The sequence below is a fragment of the Lissotriton vulgaris genome, chromosome 1_1 (genome assembly GCF_964263255.1).
Source record: "Lissotriton vulgaris chromosome 1_1, aLisVul1.2, whole genome shotgun sequence".
Lineage (NCBI taxonomy): Eukaryota > Metazoa > Chordata > Amphibia > Caudata > Salamandridae > Lissotriton > Lissotriton vulgaris.
The window spans coordinates 1,492,843,318-1,492,861,551 of NC_141685.1; the positions used below are offsets into that span (position 1 = coordinate 1,492,843,318).

At 44.8% G+C, this 18,234-nt stretch overlaps 1 protein-coding gene across 2 annotated transcripts in view; it reads right to left on the minus strand.

The window, feature by feature from the left end:
* Nucleotides 1-18,234, minus strand: part of HDAC10 (histone deacetylase 10) — a 502,554-nt gene that overhangs the window by 325,651 nt on the left and 158,669 nt on the right. For both annotated transcript variants that reach the window (XM_086967401.1, XM_086967398.1), the window contains 4 exons: nt 10,597-10,694; nt 10,413-10,517; nt 10,239-10,307; nt 3,324-3,450 (listed from right to left, as the gene is read on the minus strand). In XM_086967401.1, the coding sequence (XP_086823527.1) occupies nt 3,324-3,450; nt 10,239-10,307; nt 10,413-10,517; nt 10,597-10,694 (399 nt within the window). The remainder of the gene's footprint in view (nt 1-3,323; nt 3,451-10,238; nt 10,308-10,412; nt 10,518-10,596; nt 10,695-18,234) is intronic.

Sequence of the window (18,234 nt, forward strand, 5' to 3'; positions counted from 1 at the left end):
GCTCCAGTATTAATAGAAGAGAGAATGTTTTCCTCATAGTGGTATAGTGTGCCTCTGGTGATGGCACTGAGGAGGGTGGCTGATTCCAGGAAAGTCACTGGAACCTCTAGGTTTCAGTTAAAGCTGCCAGAGCTTGTTTGTTCTTTCTAAAACATCTTCTCATTGACCTCAGATTCCCTCAGGAATAGGAGAATCCCCACTGGTCATCCTAGTCTTGAAAGCCTAATAAGAAAGTGCCATTTAAAGAAAGTGGGTAGTCTTGGTAGTACTGGGTTTGCCTTGTCTGTGCTGGTCTTGGATTAATGGAGAAGTGTGGCTCACTGGTTAGAGCAGGCAGACCCTGAAGCAGAGGTCAGACCCAGGACCAGGGTTCAATTCCCGACGCGGCAGGGTCTTGAGCTCAAATGTCCATGGACACGATAATTCTCGCTTCGGTGCCTGACCTAATCATGGGTTCACACTCTGCAACTCTGGGCATTAAGATTGCTTAATCTCCACAACGGCCCCCCGCGGCGGGATGCCTGGCTTTCACCTTGGGGATGCCCTGTAGGGGCTATCTCACAGGGAAAAACCAGGACGGGTTCCCAAGGCAAGCGCGGAGATACCCCTTCGGGGGTCGATTCTGGCGCTATATAAGAATATAATAATAATAATAATAATAATAATGGAGGACTTCACTCAGTGAGAGATCAAACAAGTACTGCCCATCAAAGTGGAGGTGGTCTATCTGTTGAAATTGTGCCGTACACATGGCCCCAATGGAGTTGTTCTATATCAGGGAGAGGTTACAGGACTAGTAGATATTTTCATACTTTATATGAAGACACTTAAGACTCCTTGTTCATGTAGAAGCACAATTTCTCATCCTTTAGGAAAGTAGCCAGCACTAAAACAGTTTTCAGATGTTCTAAAAGACAAAGATTAGTCTGCTTTTGGGAGCACGATAAGTGATGTCAAAGGTTTTTCAGAATGCATGTCCCAGAAAGGGTTAACTGTTTTCTTCAGATATCCTATGCCTACTTGAAGACTTGTGCTTAATGGCCAGGCTGAGCTTTAGTGGAGGATCATCATCACACAGGACTCCTGGCCTCATTCTCCAGCAGGAATTCTGTGTTTTTTAAGGGCAACACATCCAAAGCCTTGAATTAGGACGTTGTGTGCAGGTCTTCATAGTTTGTAGACCTACTGTTGGTGTCATTCTGTGGTTAGCTAAAGCATGCCCACTTGAAAAAAAGCTCAGGAGTTGGATCCATGGAGGTGTCTAACTCTCGCCAGCGGCTAATTTAATACATATGCTATGGTCTTGACCAGTGCTGTCCTCTTACTGGTCAGTGATAGGGGATACCCTCAAGGAGGTAACTGGGAGAGACCTGATAATGGATGCCGCGGCTGGAATACTGCACTGGTTCCCCCACACTCCCAAGAACAAGCTCTCGAGTAAATTTATTGACCTAGGCCTACTGCTGGCAAAACGAGAGATCACTAGACATTGGAAAGCACGAGTTGGTCCAACGGGCACTAAATGGCGCAACGAATTCTTGAAATGGGCTGCTGGAGAAAGCACCCTTAGGTACCAATTAGCAAGGCGGCAGCGCAACAAGAAGATGTTAGAGGCGGCGCAGGAATGGGAAACATTGGTGCAGGCCCTGCGCGATTACAGCACTTCCAGCGACTCAGATAGCGATGATGATGCACACACTCCGGCCCATTAACCTTCTTTCACCATGTTCTCCTTTACGATAGGATAGGTTCCCTACCGCTAGCTCTAGACACATGCACAACACACCAATGGCGGGATGGGCGGGAGGGGGGTGGCGAGAGGCAGGAGAGGCCAAGTGCTACTCTTTCATTTCTATAGAAAAGGTAACTTTATTATTCGATTGGCTCGGATCCTCTGGGGGGGTTGGTCTTCGGGGGAGGTGGGGGGGTGTTTTATATAGTTATTTAGAAAAGCAGACGAAGATTTGCATTACTCCTGGCGGATATCGCATGACGATCGGATTATTCTGTGTGGGATATTAAGAAACGCCGCCAAGCCTCCGGGATGTGGGCTGAAAGGCTGTGTAAACCGATTACTCTCTGATGAGGTCCCTTTACTACCATTGTCACTGTTTCTACAATCTGATATCAGCGAGTGACTTGTACTAATTCCTGCAATAAAAATATATTTAAAAAAAAAAATGGAGGTGTCTAACTCTCACTCCTGAAAGTCTGGCTGGAACCATCAGGTTTGGGATTGGCAGCTGAATCAAGTCTGGTGGTGCAAGATTAGTCAGGGGTTCTGGCGCATAGGGCTGGTCTTTCTGGAGATCTGCCAAAGTCAGCAAAGGCAGCATTAGGGATAGCAGGAGCTGTACCAAGGGTGGTGGGGCCTTCAGTAGAGTAGGGAGGAACAGCACCAGCCCTGGAGGCTGAAGGTTCAGGGAAGACACCCTACCCTACACTCACAGCACACATGAAGGAATGCATACTGTGCACTAGATTCACAACAGCAATGAGTCAGAGTTAGCCGTCTAGCCCAAGAGAAGGAGAGAGGAATTTCACAACTCCAAATATGATGGATAGGTTGAATCAGGTCTGTCCACCATGAAGTCATGTACAGAGGATGGACGGATGGACAGGCGATAGTCCAAAGAAAATGGATTCCTGAAGAGAAGAAGCTCGTGTGCTCTACAGCTGCACCAAATGGACTACTGTCCTCTCTTATTTCATCAATTGTCAGAGGAGGTAGTGGAGAGAAAATATATACAATACGTCAAGAGAAGCAATGGCAAGGTCTGACATTAGAAATTTTCTGAGCATATTGAGAGAAAAACACCATATGGCCGAAGAAAGGGTGTTGTCTATTACAACAAACTCACATGAAAGGGGCGAGTGCTGCTCATGATGAATGTTTGTTCGGTACGGTTGTGCAAAAGTAATTAATTCACAGTTACAGACACAGTTACTGGCCATGCTACCATGTGGTAGGGTGACACTATACTGGGAAAGAGACAGGATGCAGAAGTACAATTGATATGCACCGCTTTAAAACTTAAAAATAAATACAAAATCTGACATATTATGTACCGTTCTCGCTAACAATGCAATGAAGGTATTCAAAAAATAGATGTAAACATAACCACAAGTATTTTAAAATAATTCAATAACCCACCAAAAAGAGCCATTCCTTGTTCCCAGCCAATGCTAGAGAATCTATGACAAATTACCAAAATGTTTTCAGGTACACACTACCTACGTTCTATTACCCAGCTCATGTATTTTATTGTTATAACCTTAAACATAAGAAATGCAAATTCATTATCATAAAGCTAGCATTTTACCTTGTTCCAAGGGACATTGATGTTGAATCCAGATCCTTTTCCTTTACCAATGACATCATATTCAGATTCCCTGAGATTTGGCCAAAACTCTTGATGTTGGTAGCGATGCCAGGAGAAATACAGAACACTAAATTAGGAAAAATCATAAAATATGTTGCTAATTAGGCTTCCAGCAAAGTCCACGTTTTAGGTATGAAAAATCAAATCTTCAGATACTGTATCAGTCCTTTTGGACTCTGGTGAGCTATTTACCCCTTAGACTGATGAAATTAGTTACAGCAGCCTTAGTAACTCAGCAAGCAACTTGAAAGTATACATTCTTCATAAAAATAGCACTAACAGTCATATATGGTGGGACTGCCCTTCTATTCAACCTTTCTGGAAATAAACTCTATCCCAAATCAAACAGATTCTGGAGTACCCAATCCCAGACTCCCTGGAATACACTCTTCTGGGATGCGAGACCCCTGTCTGAAGCACCAAACACAGTGGGACAGCTCCATTATGTGACTCTGCTTGGGGGGCGGCTAAAATTGCAATAGCAGCAGCCTAGAAGAAATTGGAGGCCCCCTCTCTTATCCAATGGCACACCCGCTTATGGCGAGCCCTAGCTCTTGAACGGATGACAGATATTATTGAGGCTTCTCGCAAGAGCTTTGATTACATATGGAGTACCTTGGTGGGTTACCTGTAGGAGGGGTTGCCTCGCTTTGCCTGTGGGCCCAGGTTGCGGGCCATCTACTTTTTTCAAATAACTGATTTTGCCCGGTCTTGATCCCGCTGGAGCCAGAGTCCCTAAACCTTTTGAGTACGGTCCCAATTCCCCCCCCCCCCCCCCCCGCCCCCCCCCTCCTGAGTTTGAAGCAGTGGGCCCCATGGGTCCTCTGGGTCCTGGAAAGTGCCCGCTCTACACTCCCCTCAATCACTTAAGGGTCATATACATGGGGTGCCACGGAAATGTTATGCAAGATTTGGGGACAAAACTCAATTAAATTAAATAAAAGAATACATAACATGATAATTGCATCTACCATGAGACAACCGAGTCCTCTCTGCGCTGCTTTCACGCTCTCAGATTTACATAAATTGAAATACATGCTGACAGTCTGATTCCATGATTTTGTAAACTTTGCAGCCTGCGAGTTAACTGCATTGGAAGGCAAATGTAAATATTACTGCAGTAATCGAGGTAAGTGGTTTATTAACGAGGTTCTAGTCAGTATGAAAGTGTATAATTTTGTGGTGAGGGCACAGGGTCACCTGCAGACATTGCTATGTTAGCATAAGTGAGGTATATGCTTACATGCTATTTTGCTGCTCTTGCACATGACACTACATGGCTCTCATAAATAACCTGCCTGTGCTCTTTCACATGAGAACAGTCTGTTTTTCACAAATCTAGGCGCGCTCTGTGCTTTTAGTCTGCACAGCGCGTTCAAGGTCGAACAACAACGTATGCTGTTAATTCATGTTGCTCAGTCCCATGCACCTTAGACATAACAGAAACTCAGCTGCAAATAACAAACTTGGGTGCTTTTAATATTGCATTGCATACATGAGACGGCACTTGGAGAAAACCTTTCCAACATCAAGGAGATATTATACCTTAACATTAGTTCCTAGCACGGGGAGGGTGGTCACTGCATTATAATCCTATATCCACTGTCATTTATAATATGCTTTAACCTTTTGTGTTTTATGGCATTGTAACAATGTTGATCGTATTATTCTTATGCGCTTGTTTGTTAGTATTGGCGAAAGTACTGCATCTTAGAGCACGTTAGTTAAAATAAACATTTTAAACTATACTGTGTCTCGGATTACTCATATTGTGGATTTATAGGAACATTAACCCCAAAGAGTGCTCTTGATTCCCACTATTCCTTAGAGTTTTCTAAGTCGCATGTTCTAGGTTGTCTAATCATTGGTAGCTTTGCTGAAGCACGGAGAACGAATGAGACACTAATGCTAGTCGGATCGGGGTTCTAGGCACTGAGGTGGGTGTTTGGTACACTACAATACATCGAGGTCCTGGTTTCCTGCACATAGTTCTGTGCATGAGCAGAATCCCTGCAACAATTTGTAGAAACCGGAGGATTTTCACTCAAAGAAAGATGCACCTGAGCCTCTCTAGTTTCCTGGGCCTCTGGTTCATTTTTGAATAGCAAGTGAATTTTGGTGCCACTGGCGCACATTAGGATGTCCGCCGGATACTGTTTTAACGACTGTGCCAAAGAGTCCTTACATATTAAAAAATGGGCACTCCCCATGACACCACACAATTTGATGATTCCAGTATCTTGCTTCTTTAGTCCCATTAATCCTAGAAACTGAATTGGCATCGGAAGCTCCTGGTTGTTGAAATCTTCATGAGGAAGTTTACTCTGCACCTGAGACTCAAAACTCGGGCGCACTGACATAGTTCATGCTCAAACGGAGGACCACAGAAGATATTACAATTTGGGACATACTCCGATATGGAAGGTTCAGTATCAGAAGGCTGTACCCAACACTGCAGGTTTACTGATACAGAATGGCGCAATACATCAAGAGGTGTGTCAATCTTGTTGTGTTTCATGGCACAACGTCAGACCATTACGCAAAGTACAGAATCAACTGAGAAACTTTACTCATTACTATCCATCTGCTCTCCCACAATCCCGTACTTCCATAGGGTTTGATGAAGTCCTTTGCTAGCAGAAAAAATGGATCAGAATTGTCCAGTGATGTAGTAGGAAGGGCACTGCTAAGCACAGTCCTGCTGGGTTTGGGTCCAGAGCACTGCCACCTTAGGGCAGTGTATTCAAAATTAATCCTATGACAGTGGATGTTAGGCTGTCAGTGGCAGTGACAGACACTTCCGTGGTGTACTCTGGGGACAGTCTCAGTGCGGGGGTGTGAAGGGGAGGATTACGGGGCGATTCGGCCCGTTTTTGTTAGATTGATGCTCAGAATTTAACTGACTTTTAAAACGGTTTAAAATGTGTTTACTGCTGCTAGCTCGTTTTTGTTCTTAATTTGCTGATCCCTACCTGCTTCCTTATCCCGCCCCGTTCCGCCACATCCATTGTGGGCATTTGAGCGGAGGGTGAGGAACCCACCACTTCCTGCCTCACCAGCGCTCGGGTTAGCGCTCTAGTTTCTACAGGCTTACCCCTATTTATGAGGATAGGTCAGCGACCGTGCAGCGGGCGCGCCGAGTGCGCGCCGAAGGCGTGCACAAGGCAAGCCCGTCTGCGCCTGTCCGCGACTGGGCGCGGCCAGGGGCCAGTACCTCTGAATCCAATTCCAGCGATCTGGTAAAAGATCTGCGATATTCATGTGAAGAATTAACCCTTCTCCGCCCCATTCCCATGGCCGCATGTAAACACAGTTTGCAGCCTGAATGCATGCCCCAAGTGTGTAGGGGTTGCCATTTTTATCCTGTTACTGATTCGGATATTGTGAGGGAGGCGGATCAACTCGCCATGTTCTTAGTGAACTGTTGTTCATTTAAAAAACACAGACTGAACATCTAACGGAGACCTGGCTTGATGAGGCCTCTGCTCCTGAGATTCTGGAGGCCCTTCCATCGGCCTATGCCCTTTTAAGAATTGATAGAGGAATCCAAAGAGGGGGTGACATTGCTATAGTGTATAAAATGGAGCTCGAGTGCTCCTTGGAGCAAGTGAAAATCAGTAACTGTGAAGCGGAACTATTCTCTATCAAAGTCTCCCCAGAGTGTACCATCAAGGGCTATCTTATATCTATCGCCCTCCAGGAGGTCCATACAATTCGCTGAGAGCCTCCTGAAAACGGTGGCTCAGCCGGCCCTACGGTATAGTAAATTCCTCATAGTAGGTGATCTTAACTTACATTTTGAGGATGCTAACTGTGCAGAGGCACAATCAGTAATTACCTCTTTGAATGCCCTGATGCTTAGACTTTCTGATGGGAGGACAACACATCAAGCGGGGCATCTTCTGGATCCCATTTTTTCTAATTGGGATGATATTAAGGTGCTCACCCCCATAAGGATCCTATGGTCAGACCATTATCTTATTCCTTTTGTTGTATTAGGCATGCCCAGAGGAGAAATACCCAAGAGACCTCTCCTATCTAAGCGTAGGAATTGGAAAAAAATTCAGCCATAAGGTATATGAATCTGCATTAAGCCAGGAAGCCCCTCTGCTTAGTAAGACTCTCATGGTAGATTGGAAGGACTACGAGGAATGGGTATCTAAGGCATTAGAGAAGGCGGCCCCTGGACCCTAAAAGCCCCAGTATGAGGGTCTAGGTCAGCCCCATGGTATAATGATGATTTGCGCGCAGCGAAGGCTAAATGTAAGTGTCTGGAACGCCTCTGGCGCAAAGACTATGATCCGGCCCGTAAAGAGTTATACAGGAGCAGCTTGAGGGAATACCATAGTCTGATTAAAAAGGCTAAAAGGAATTTTATAAAAAAGAGAGGATTGAATTATCCGATAATTCCTCCAAAGAGCTTTTCTTAATTTATAAGGAGTTAACGTCTCTTACAACTACATTGACCAAAGACCTACCCTCCACTGAGATATGTGAAGCCATTGCTGACCACTTTGTGAGCAAAGTGGAGAAGATTTATGAATCTTTTCAACAGAGCCCAGCCGAAAACATCTCGGCTGTGGATACTTGTCAAAGGCTCATGAAGAATAGGTGCCTCATGGAGTTCAAGGTCCCCCCCAGGGAGGAGTTGATAAAAGTAATCACGGGTATCCATTCTGGGTCTCCTATGGATGTCGCCCCTGCTAAGATCCTCAGAAGCCATATACCCCTTCTGAGTGACTATATAGGTAAACTGGCTACTCTATCTTTTCAAGAAAGTCTGGTGCCTGAGGAATGGAAACTTGCCCAGGTTGTTCCTATAAAAAAGAAGGCTAATCTGAGTATGACCCAGCTCGATAATCTCCGCCCTATTTCCCTCCTGCCTTTCTGCGCCAAAGTAGTGGAGAAATTGGTCAATATCCAATTGGTTAAATTTGTGGAGGATAATCATCTTCTTCACTCATTCCAATCGGGCTTAAGGGCGATACATTCTACGGAGACCGCCCTCCTTTTCTTTACAGAATTGCTTCGTCACAAAGTGGATGAGGGACATACAGCCGCTCTGATACTACTAGACTTGAGTGCGGCTTTCGATACCGTATCGCATTCTGGACTTCTTGTCCGAGATGGGGATAGCCGGCTCAGCCTATGAATGGATGGGTTGCTTTCTGGCGGATAGGAAATTTCAAGTGCATTGCCCCCCTTTTAAATCCACACCTCGGTCTCTTAAACAAGGGGTTCCGCAGGACTCAATACTGATCCCTACGCTGTTTAATCTTTATATGGAGCCCCTGGCAAGGTTGGTAGAATCTTATGGGGTGGATATTGTGTCATATGCGGATGACACCCAACTGGTGGTTACTCTATCTCATAACCCAGTTGAGACAGCTGATAACTTCTCCGCTTGTCTTGTGGCACTTGCTGGCTGGATGAAGAGCAATTGCCTTTGTCTTAACGGGAACAAGACGGAACTTCTAGTGATAGGTCCTTCTCCCTCTATTTGGACATCGGCCTGGTGACCAGCCAACTTGGGTCCCACGCTCACCCCCTCTGATACGGTGAAGAACTTGGGTGTACTTTTGGACACTAACCTTTCATATTCCCAACATGTTGGGATTGTGGCCGGCAAATGCTATGGCATACTAAAGGTCTTTCGTAAAATTCTAGATCTTCTTCCCATTAAAGCGAGGAAAACCTTAGTGCACACCTTGGTCACTTCTCATCTTGATTATAGGAACTCTCTGCTCTGTGGCCTTAGTAAAAAGGGCCTGAACCAACTTCAATGTGTCCAAAATGCGGCTGCCAGACTGGTCTTGAACCTGCCTAGGAGGTCATCGGGGAAACGTGCTTTACAGACCTTGCACTGGCTTCCCATGCAGGAACACGTCCGGTTTAAAACCATGTGCATCACCCACCATATTGCACATGGCCGCGGCCCTGCCTACCTCCAAAATATGATGACCATATACCGTCCCAAACGTTTTTTGAGATCTATGGGCAGCATGCAGCTCGTGGTACCTCGTATCCGTAGAGCACGGATGGGAGGGCGGTCCTTCAGGTTCCTAGCCAGTAAACAATGGAACGAACTACCTATTGAACTCCGGATCAAACAGTCTGAATTACTGTTCAGGCTGAAACTGAAGACCTACCTGTTTCCCAATGATTAGTTTTGTAGGATCCTATTGTCCCTTCCCTCCCCTATACGTTGGGCCTGTTTTTAGGAGTTATGGGGGAATACATCCCCAGCGCGGGGACACACAGTTCTTCTGTGTAACCAGGCGCTTAATAAATGTTATTATTATCTCACCAAACAGAACCACTAGTTTTTTTTCACGCTATGACTAATGAAATACTAAATTAAAAGAGGTATTTTTCACTTATTTAGCATGCAGTGTACTTGCAAATATGCCAGGTACCAGGTGCCTTTGTTAGCCCGATTCACACATTGCTTCACAGAATGGGGAGCAAGAGGTAACAGTATTTGCCCTTGTTTGGACAAATAGTTTCCATCTGCTCTCGCTTTGATTACCAGCTAGTGGTTGGTGGTAAATGCAAGAACAAAATAGGAGTAGGCTCAATTTATGTTCAGCTCTTCATCAACAAGTGTGTAAAAATGGGTGCAAAAGCTAGTAGGATCCATTTTTGCACTACTACCGATGTCTAAATAACTAGATATGAATCAAATTTTAAATCCCAAAACATAAAATATGTATTGGCCCACTTCGTTTGTGTGAAGAAAATGTACATGTGTGATTTCAGGTAGACGAATGACCAGATCTGGACCAAGATGAAGATTTAGGACAGGGCTCGAAAATCATTACAATTCAAGAGCAATTTCAAAGTGAGCTTCATCACCTGGGATCCTCCTCGAAGATGTACTGAATGCCTTGCCCATGGTGAATATCCCAGTCCACAATCAGAATTCTGCAAAACACAGGAGAGTTGATGTATACAAACAAGAAATGTATCTACCAACGTGAGGATTTCAAACTACTTAAGAGTGAAAAAGGAAATGTCCGACCTACTCACCTCTGAAGGTTATATTTCTTTTTGGCATATTCTGCAGCAATAGCAACATTGTTAAACAGGCAAAAGCCGTTGCTTTCACTGCGCTGACTGTGGTGACCTGGGGGCCTTGGAGTAGAAACGATGAATTAGGTGCAGGTAAAATTCACAAAACAAAACCAATCACGGGCACTCGTCTGAGCTTTACCTGACTAGAGCCATTCCATTGCGCACTCTACCCGACATCACGGAGTCGACGAGCTGCAAGACGCCTCCGGCAGCCAGCCTTGCACAACGATAGGATGTCTAGGGAGAGAAAATACACTGGTAATGAGAACACTTTTCATTCTTAAAGTTGATCATAACTCAAAGCAAATGAAATTCAAATACAGGAACAGGTTTGTATTCTTTAAACATAAAGCAATCTTGTTGCCAATGTAAGGCTATCCAGGAACAAACAGTAAATCCCACCAATACTGAGTAACTCCTCAGGTTGGATTACCAGGCAGTGAAGGGGCATCAGAAGTGATGTGAATAGGACTGCACACAGGGGTGAGATGTGCATGGAGGCGAATAGGTAAGATCAGACTGGAGGGAAGAAGGCTGTGAAGAAGATATGAAGCACTGGCATAGGGTTGTGCTAACCAGGCATCTGCGCAGGCCGCAGTCATGGTGGTGGGCCAGCTTGTGGACTCATGGTAGAAGCTTCAGAGTGTACAAGGGCAAAAAAGGGGGCATATAGAAGGCCTTTAAGGCAGGCTGAGCTGTAATCCAAGATGGCTATCCTTGTTGGTCCAAGTCCTGGTCTTGGAGGCTACTGAGAGGTGTGCTGACCTAGGGGTACAAGACATATAGGTGGATTCTTTCCCTAACTCTGTGGCATTGTGGAAGGTGGCTAGTATAGGAGAAAAGTCTGCAGTATGAATTCAGGCAGCTGACACTCTGGTCTAGAGTATACGAAGAGCAAACAAACACACTGATTAAAACTTTTCATAGGTGAGCTGAAGGAGTACATTGAACAAAGAAAAGAAGAGAACTCTAGAAGGAAAGATATAGCTGAGGCACTTAGTCAACAATACTGCATCAATCTGTATTGGGCAAATCTTCTTTTATAATATAACCAACGTTATAAATGCATTATATAAGAGATATCTATTCCTGAACCCCATATAAGTTGAGTGGGTACACAGATCATCATCACAATGATTGCACATTTCTTCTATTTAGAGTTTATTCTTTTACAAATCATACACCTTAAAAACAGTAGTCACAAGCACATTACCCTTGTAATATCTAAGTTGACATAATATGATGGCTAATCTTACATTCTTGGGCGTGGTCCGTCACTAAATATATCAATGGGCTACCTAAAAAAATAATTCACAGCTACCACATTCCTGGTGCACTCCTCCTTGTGAACCGTCAACACTTTTCGGCCTCACTAGTTCTGGCCTCCTCAGGACACAACTAGGGAGTGTGGAATCATTTCAGAGATGAAAGGAGGACAAACTGAGCTATATCATACAGTGGAGTATCAACAAAGTTCATATACACGCGGTACCAGGTGGTCTAAAACTAGTAACACTGTACTGCGCGGCCAGACAGTGTAACAAAATCGTGCAAGGTCATGCGTCGCAGAGGTGACTCTCTCCCCCCATTGACCCCCCTCTTCCTGACATCCCTATGGCATACCCCCTCTCCCTATCACACACGCTCTCCAACCACCTGTCCCCGCCAACCCTTTCTAAAATTCTTAACCCCTATCCATCCTCCCCGCTTCCCCAACCTGAATCCCTACCCCTCCACCCTGATTCACCTATTGTGCCCCATCTGGCCCCATCATCTCCATCTCTGAATCCTGCATCCCACCCCCCAAATTTCACACCACCACTAAACCCTGATGCGGTCTAGCTCCACACTCTACACGCCCTTGTAACACTTCATCCCTTGAGGCCTTAAATCTCCTGTCACCCATCACGCCACCCACCACGTCCAACAGCCTTAACTCTCCTCGTCCCTCCCCCTTGACCTCTCACGTCCTACACACAACAGCCCTCCCCCGTAGCAAACACAGACCACCCCCTATCCCCCTCCTCCGCCCCAACAGTTTTTCCCCTCTCTCTAATTACCCAGACTCTGCGGAACATAGAACGTGATCTCTCTAAGTCGATGATTGAACTCGCTCGACTTAGAGATGATTTTAATTCCCTTAGCACCAAACCCCCCAACCTTGCAATCTCTCCCTACTCCAGCCAAAAAAAACCCACTAGCTATAATCATTGGAGTACTACCCTTCCCTGTAGCCGTATTCATAGTTCCTACAGCACCGTGAGCCATCTCTCCACGTCAGACACTTCCGACCTATGCAACTCCAACCAACCTAGTTCATCAATCAACAATCATCCACTCCCCTACTCTAACATCCCTGTTATATTGTAAACTAAAAGAATCCCCCAATCCAGTCTCCCCCAGACCTCCTCCTCAACTCACCACTATCCACTCCAGCCCTTCCCCCAATAGCAACTCTTACCATCCCAGTTCATAAATCAACTTTCCTCTATTCACCTACTATAACATCCCCATTACCCTGGGGACTAACAGAATTTCCTCCTCTCCAGTCTCCCCCAGACCTCCCCCGCAACTCACCACTATTCACTCCTGCCCACCAACCAAAACCCACCCCAAACCCTTCACTTGCCTGCTTGTGAACTGTAGATCCGCCATCCTACATGCCATGGAAATTTCTGAAACTATCATAAGCGAATCCATTGACATTGCGTTCCTCACAGAAACCTGGCTCAATGACCACTCAACTAGCATACTTGACCTTCTCTCCCACTCGATACTCCAGCCTTAGAAAAGATAGACCCGAAAGAATTGGGGGTGGTCTAGCCATAATCTTCAAAAACTAACTGCATCTCTCCCTTGTTAACAATTCTGGCCACTCCACCTTCGAATACCTTGAAGATGAACTAAAAATACAAAGTTCTCTCCCAATTTGCCTACATAACATCTACCACCCTCCTGGAGTTCCTCATCCCTTCATTGATGAAATATCCGACCTTCTGACACAGTCCTCAATTTCCAACTCAAAAAAACTCTACCTTGGAGATCTCAACCTCCACTGGAACAATACCAATGACCCATCAACCAACCTCCTCACCAATCTTCTTGAGATCAATGACCTCAAACAACTACGCCATTCCCCGACCCACACCAAAGGAGCCATCCTGGATGCTATCATTACCAACAAGGATCTGGCCTTCCTGATCAATAACATCCCCATTGACTGGTCCAACGACCACCTCATACTGTTCACCATTGCTACCATGGCACCACCCCGCCCTCCCACCCACTAAAATCTAAAACTTATCTCCCCTGATGAACTTGACTCTAAACTCCATGCTCAACTTCTCCACACCCCTCTATCGCAAAACGCTAATGAGCTTAAGGAACATTTTGATAAAGCAGTGAGTGTTGCCCTTGACCAACTGCCCCCCCTAAACTTAAAAATTAAAGAAACATCCCCTCTAAATCATGGTTCAACTCAGAGCTCAACAACGAAACACGCTTGCTAAGACTGATGGAAAGAACATGGACACAGCATCCATCTCACTCACATCTGGCACTCCTCCGATTAGCTAGATCTACATACAAGAAATACATTTTTAACGAAATGGCATTCGTCTTCCGTACACAACTCGATCTGGCCAACAATAGACTGTTCAACATAATTCGTAAACAAACATGTGCCGCACCTCCAAATCAGATTGCGTTGACTGCTCGATGTGAAGAAATAGCCCACTTCTTCTCCGAAAAAAATTGATAAAAAAAATTGCTAAAATAGAGCAATCCTTCCTTTTAACTCCGATCCCTTCCAACTCCCAACATACACCGTGCTTCTCACATAGACAACTGTATGTGGCCAGCTCATGCGTCAGAAAACCTTCCGATTTATTAGTCTACGCACCAGACGGAAAAACAAAAAATATCGTGCATCCACAAGCACTCGAATAAATAAATAGAATTAAAACAACACTTTGAAATGTTTTCCATATTAAAATGAATACGTTTCAATAAAAATGACAATGTAAATTGAATGTTATCATAACAAGTTTCCTTAAATTTCCTTTCTTCTGAGATCGCAGCAACGCGCGACGGGCAAGCTAGTACATACATAAATAATACAGGCTAAAATACTCAACTGGTGCTTCTAAAATACGCCTACCCCAGTGTACCTAACCTAGGTCTAGTACGAGGGAAGAAGTAAGTGCTGTCTTAGCTATAGTTTAGTTTTGCCAAGATTTGCCAAAGGTTTCTCTGGGTTCTAATCCGCTCCATACCTTAGAATGAGAGAGGTTGGTATCTCTTTCCTGGGACTCGATTTCCCAACACCCCGCATGGGTAGTCAGAAACACTGGAGCTGGAGTCTCGGCAGGAGGATGACAGCTTCTGATCAGCGCGTCAGCTGGGGAGTTGGCTTCCTTCGGTACTTGCTGTGGCGATCTGCGTTGTGCAAGTAGATCGTCAAACTGCACCGAACCACACCATCCTTTCCCATAGCAAGTGAAGGTATATTTATAGCTTGAAGGTGTTTAGGAATGCCAGTATTGACGTAAAAGTCGGGCATATGAACGTCATGAATGAACCCCTAAGGAATAGATATTCATGCATAATAAATGAGTTCTTGGAGAAATCAATATCGAGGCAAGGGGAATTCCCTATAGCTTAAGAGTCTGGTTTTCCAAGTAGTCGTTGTGACGTAGATGAGCGGATGTAAGTAGCCATGCCTGTATTTGGGTAGCATGGGCTATGCCTAAATAAGAACTGGATTTCTATACCTATATAAGGACAATGTGAATTATACCTATATAAGGGCATGAATCAGGAGATGCATACGGAATCTAAATCGATACACAACACCTTTACCAGGAAAAATGACTGAGAAAGCTTTGAATGCTCAAATCAGCCTATTTCTTCAGACTAACAATATACTGGACCCAACACAATACAGCTTTAGAGCTGAACACTGTTCAGAGCTGGCCTTGATTAAATCCACAGAGGAGGTAAGAGAGGCCTTGGACCAGGGAGGTGCGACAGTATTGATCACGTTGGATCTTTCAGCAGCCTTCGATACGGTTCCTCATAAGGTTTTGATGGACCGTTTATCAGAAGGTGGGGTACAAGGCATGGCCAGGAACCTCCTGTAATCCTTTCTTACTGACAGATCACAAACAATGGATTTGGAGAAAGATAGGTCAAATCCTTTTTACCTTCCTTGCGGGGTACCTCAGGGGTCTTCCCCTGAGTCCTATACTTTTTAACGTAAACGTGTCCTCATTGGCGGCTCTGATAAGCTCATTTGGGTTCTAATTGACATCTTATGCAGATGAAATGCAAATGGTGCTGTCCCTCCAGCGTGGCTAAGAAGCTGAAACAGGAGCAAGATGTAATGACTGCATGAAAGCCATCACGGGGTGGATGTCCTCGAACTGATTGACACTTAACTCTGGAAAATCAGAGGTTACTATATTTGTGAATAATTTTAACCTCTGGACGCCTGACTGGTGGCCGGAAGAACTGGGAATTCTCCCGGAACAGACTAAGAAAGTGAATAATCTGGGGGTCATTGTGGACAACAGTCTCACTTTCGGGGATCAGATAAGTGGGGTTGCTTCTACATGTTTCTCCCTCCTCAGAATCCTAAGGAAAGGAAAATGCTACTTACCAGTATGCATCTGTTCTTGGCATGTAGAGCTGCAGAGTTACACACTATGCATAGATGGCCACCTAGTGTTGGGCCCGGATGTTTGCAGTTTGTTTTGTTGCAGAAAAGTCTTTGGAAGTCACGGGATAGGTGACTCCTCCTTTGGATGATACTGCGCATGGGCATCGGCTCCATCCCCAGATTGTTTTTCGCCATCAGGGAAGTGATGGAGCTGTACAAGAGGTAGAGATGTCCATGTGATTTGTATCTAATTAAGATAATACTGGAACAGAAAAAGGTAGCCGGGGAGGTGGTTGGGCGTGTGTAACTCTGCAGCTCTGCATGCCAATAACAGATGCATACTGGTAAGTAGCATTTTCCGTTCGAGGCATATGAGCTGCAGATTACACACTATGCATAGATTATATAGCAGTACCCACACCTAGTGGCAATCACCAGTATCTGTTGCAGTTGTTTGAACCAGTGTTTTTAGTACAGCCTGGCCCACAGTGGCTTGTTGTTTAGTTTGAACATCTATACAGTAATGCTTTGTGAATGTGTGCGGTGTAAGCCATGTAGCTGCTCTGCATAGATCATCTAAGGGAATGTTCCCCAAGAATGCCATTGAAGCCCCTATCTTTCTTGTTGAATGGGCTTGTGGAGAAATTGTTAACGTACGTTTGGCTTTCTGGTAGCATATTTTTATGCATTTAACAATCAACCTAGCGATCCCCGATTTTGATATGGGGTTGCCTTTATGTGGTGGTGAAAAAGACACAAAAAGTTGTTTTGTTTTACGAAAAGTTTGTGTCCTTTCGATATAGTACAGTAATGCTCTTTTGATATCTAAGGTGTGAAGAGCTCTTTCTGCGACTGATTGAGGCTGCGAGAAAAATACGGGCAGCTCAACTGATTGATTTAGATGGAATGGTGAAATGACTTTAGGAAGGAATTTAGGATTAGTACGAAGAACCACTTTGTTATGATGCATTTGCAGAAAAGGTTCTTGAATGGTAAATGCTTGTAGTTCACTAACCCTTCTGAGAGAAGTAATTGCTACTAGGAAAGCTACTTTCCAGGTTAGGAATTGCAATTCACATTTATGTAATGGTTCAAAGGGAGGTCCCATTAATATTGTAAGAACAATGTTTAAGTTCCACACTGGTGCAGGTGGCGTTCTGGGAGGAATTATTCTTTTGAGTCCTTCCATGAAAGCTTTTATAGCTGGTACTCTAAAAAGAGATGGATGTCTATTTTGTAAGTATGCTGCAATGGCACCAAGGTGTAGTCTGATAGACGTATAAGCTAAATTACACTTTTGAAGGTGTAATAGATATCCTATGATGTGTTGAATAGACACGTCTAAGGGATTTCTTTGGTTGTTTTGGCAGTATATGACTAAGCGTTTCCACTTAGCAGCATAACATGCTCTAGTAGCGAGACGTCTAGCCTCTTTGATAATGTTCATACATTCCGGAGGAAGGTAGAGGTAACCAAACTCTATGACCTCAGGAGCCAGATTGCTAGGTTTAGCTGAGCTGGGTCCGGGTGTCTGATCTCTCCATGGTTCTGTGTTAATAGGCGTGGAGATAGGTTTCGTTTTTGGTGTGGTACTACAGACATCTGCAACAGCGTGGTGTACCACGGTTGTCTGGCCCAAGTTGGAGCGATTAGAATGAGCGTTAGGGAATGTTGTTGTAGTTTGTGTACCACTAACGGAAGTAGTGGGAGAGGAGGAAAAGCGTATGCAAATAGTCTTGACCAGTTCATCCATATAGCATTGCCTTTGGACAATGGGTGTGGGTATCTGGCGGCAAAGCTTGGGCATTTTGCGTTTTCGTGGGTGGCAAAGAGACCTATCTGAGGTTGCTCCTACATTTGAAATAACGGATGAAGAACTTGCGGATGAAGTTCCCACTCCTGGATCTGCTGTGTTTGTCGACTTAGCAGGTCTGCCATAGTGTTTTGTACTCCTGGGACGTGTTTGGCTAAGAGGAAGATCTTTAGTGGTATAGCCCATCTCTATATCTACTGTGCTAGCTGAGAGAGCTGCAGAGAGTGTGTTCCCCCTTGTTTGTTTATGTAGTACATAGCTGTCATATTGCGGACTAAGACAGCTTTGCCGGACACTTGAATTTG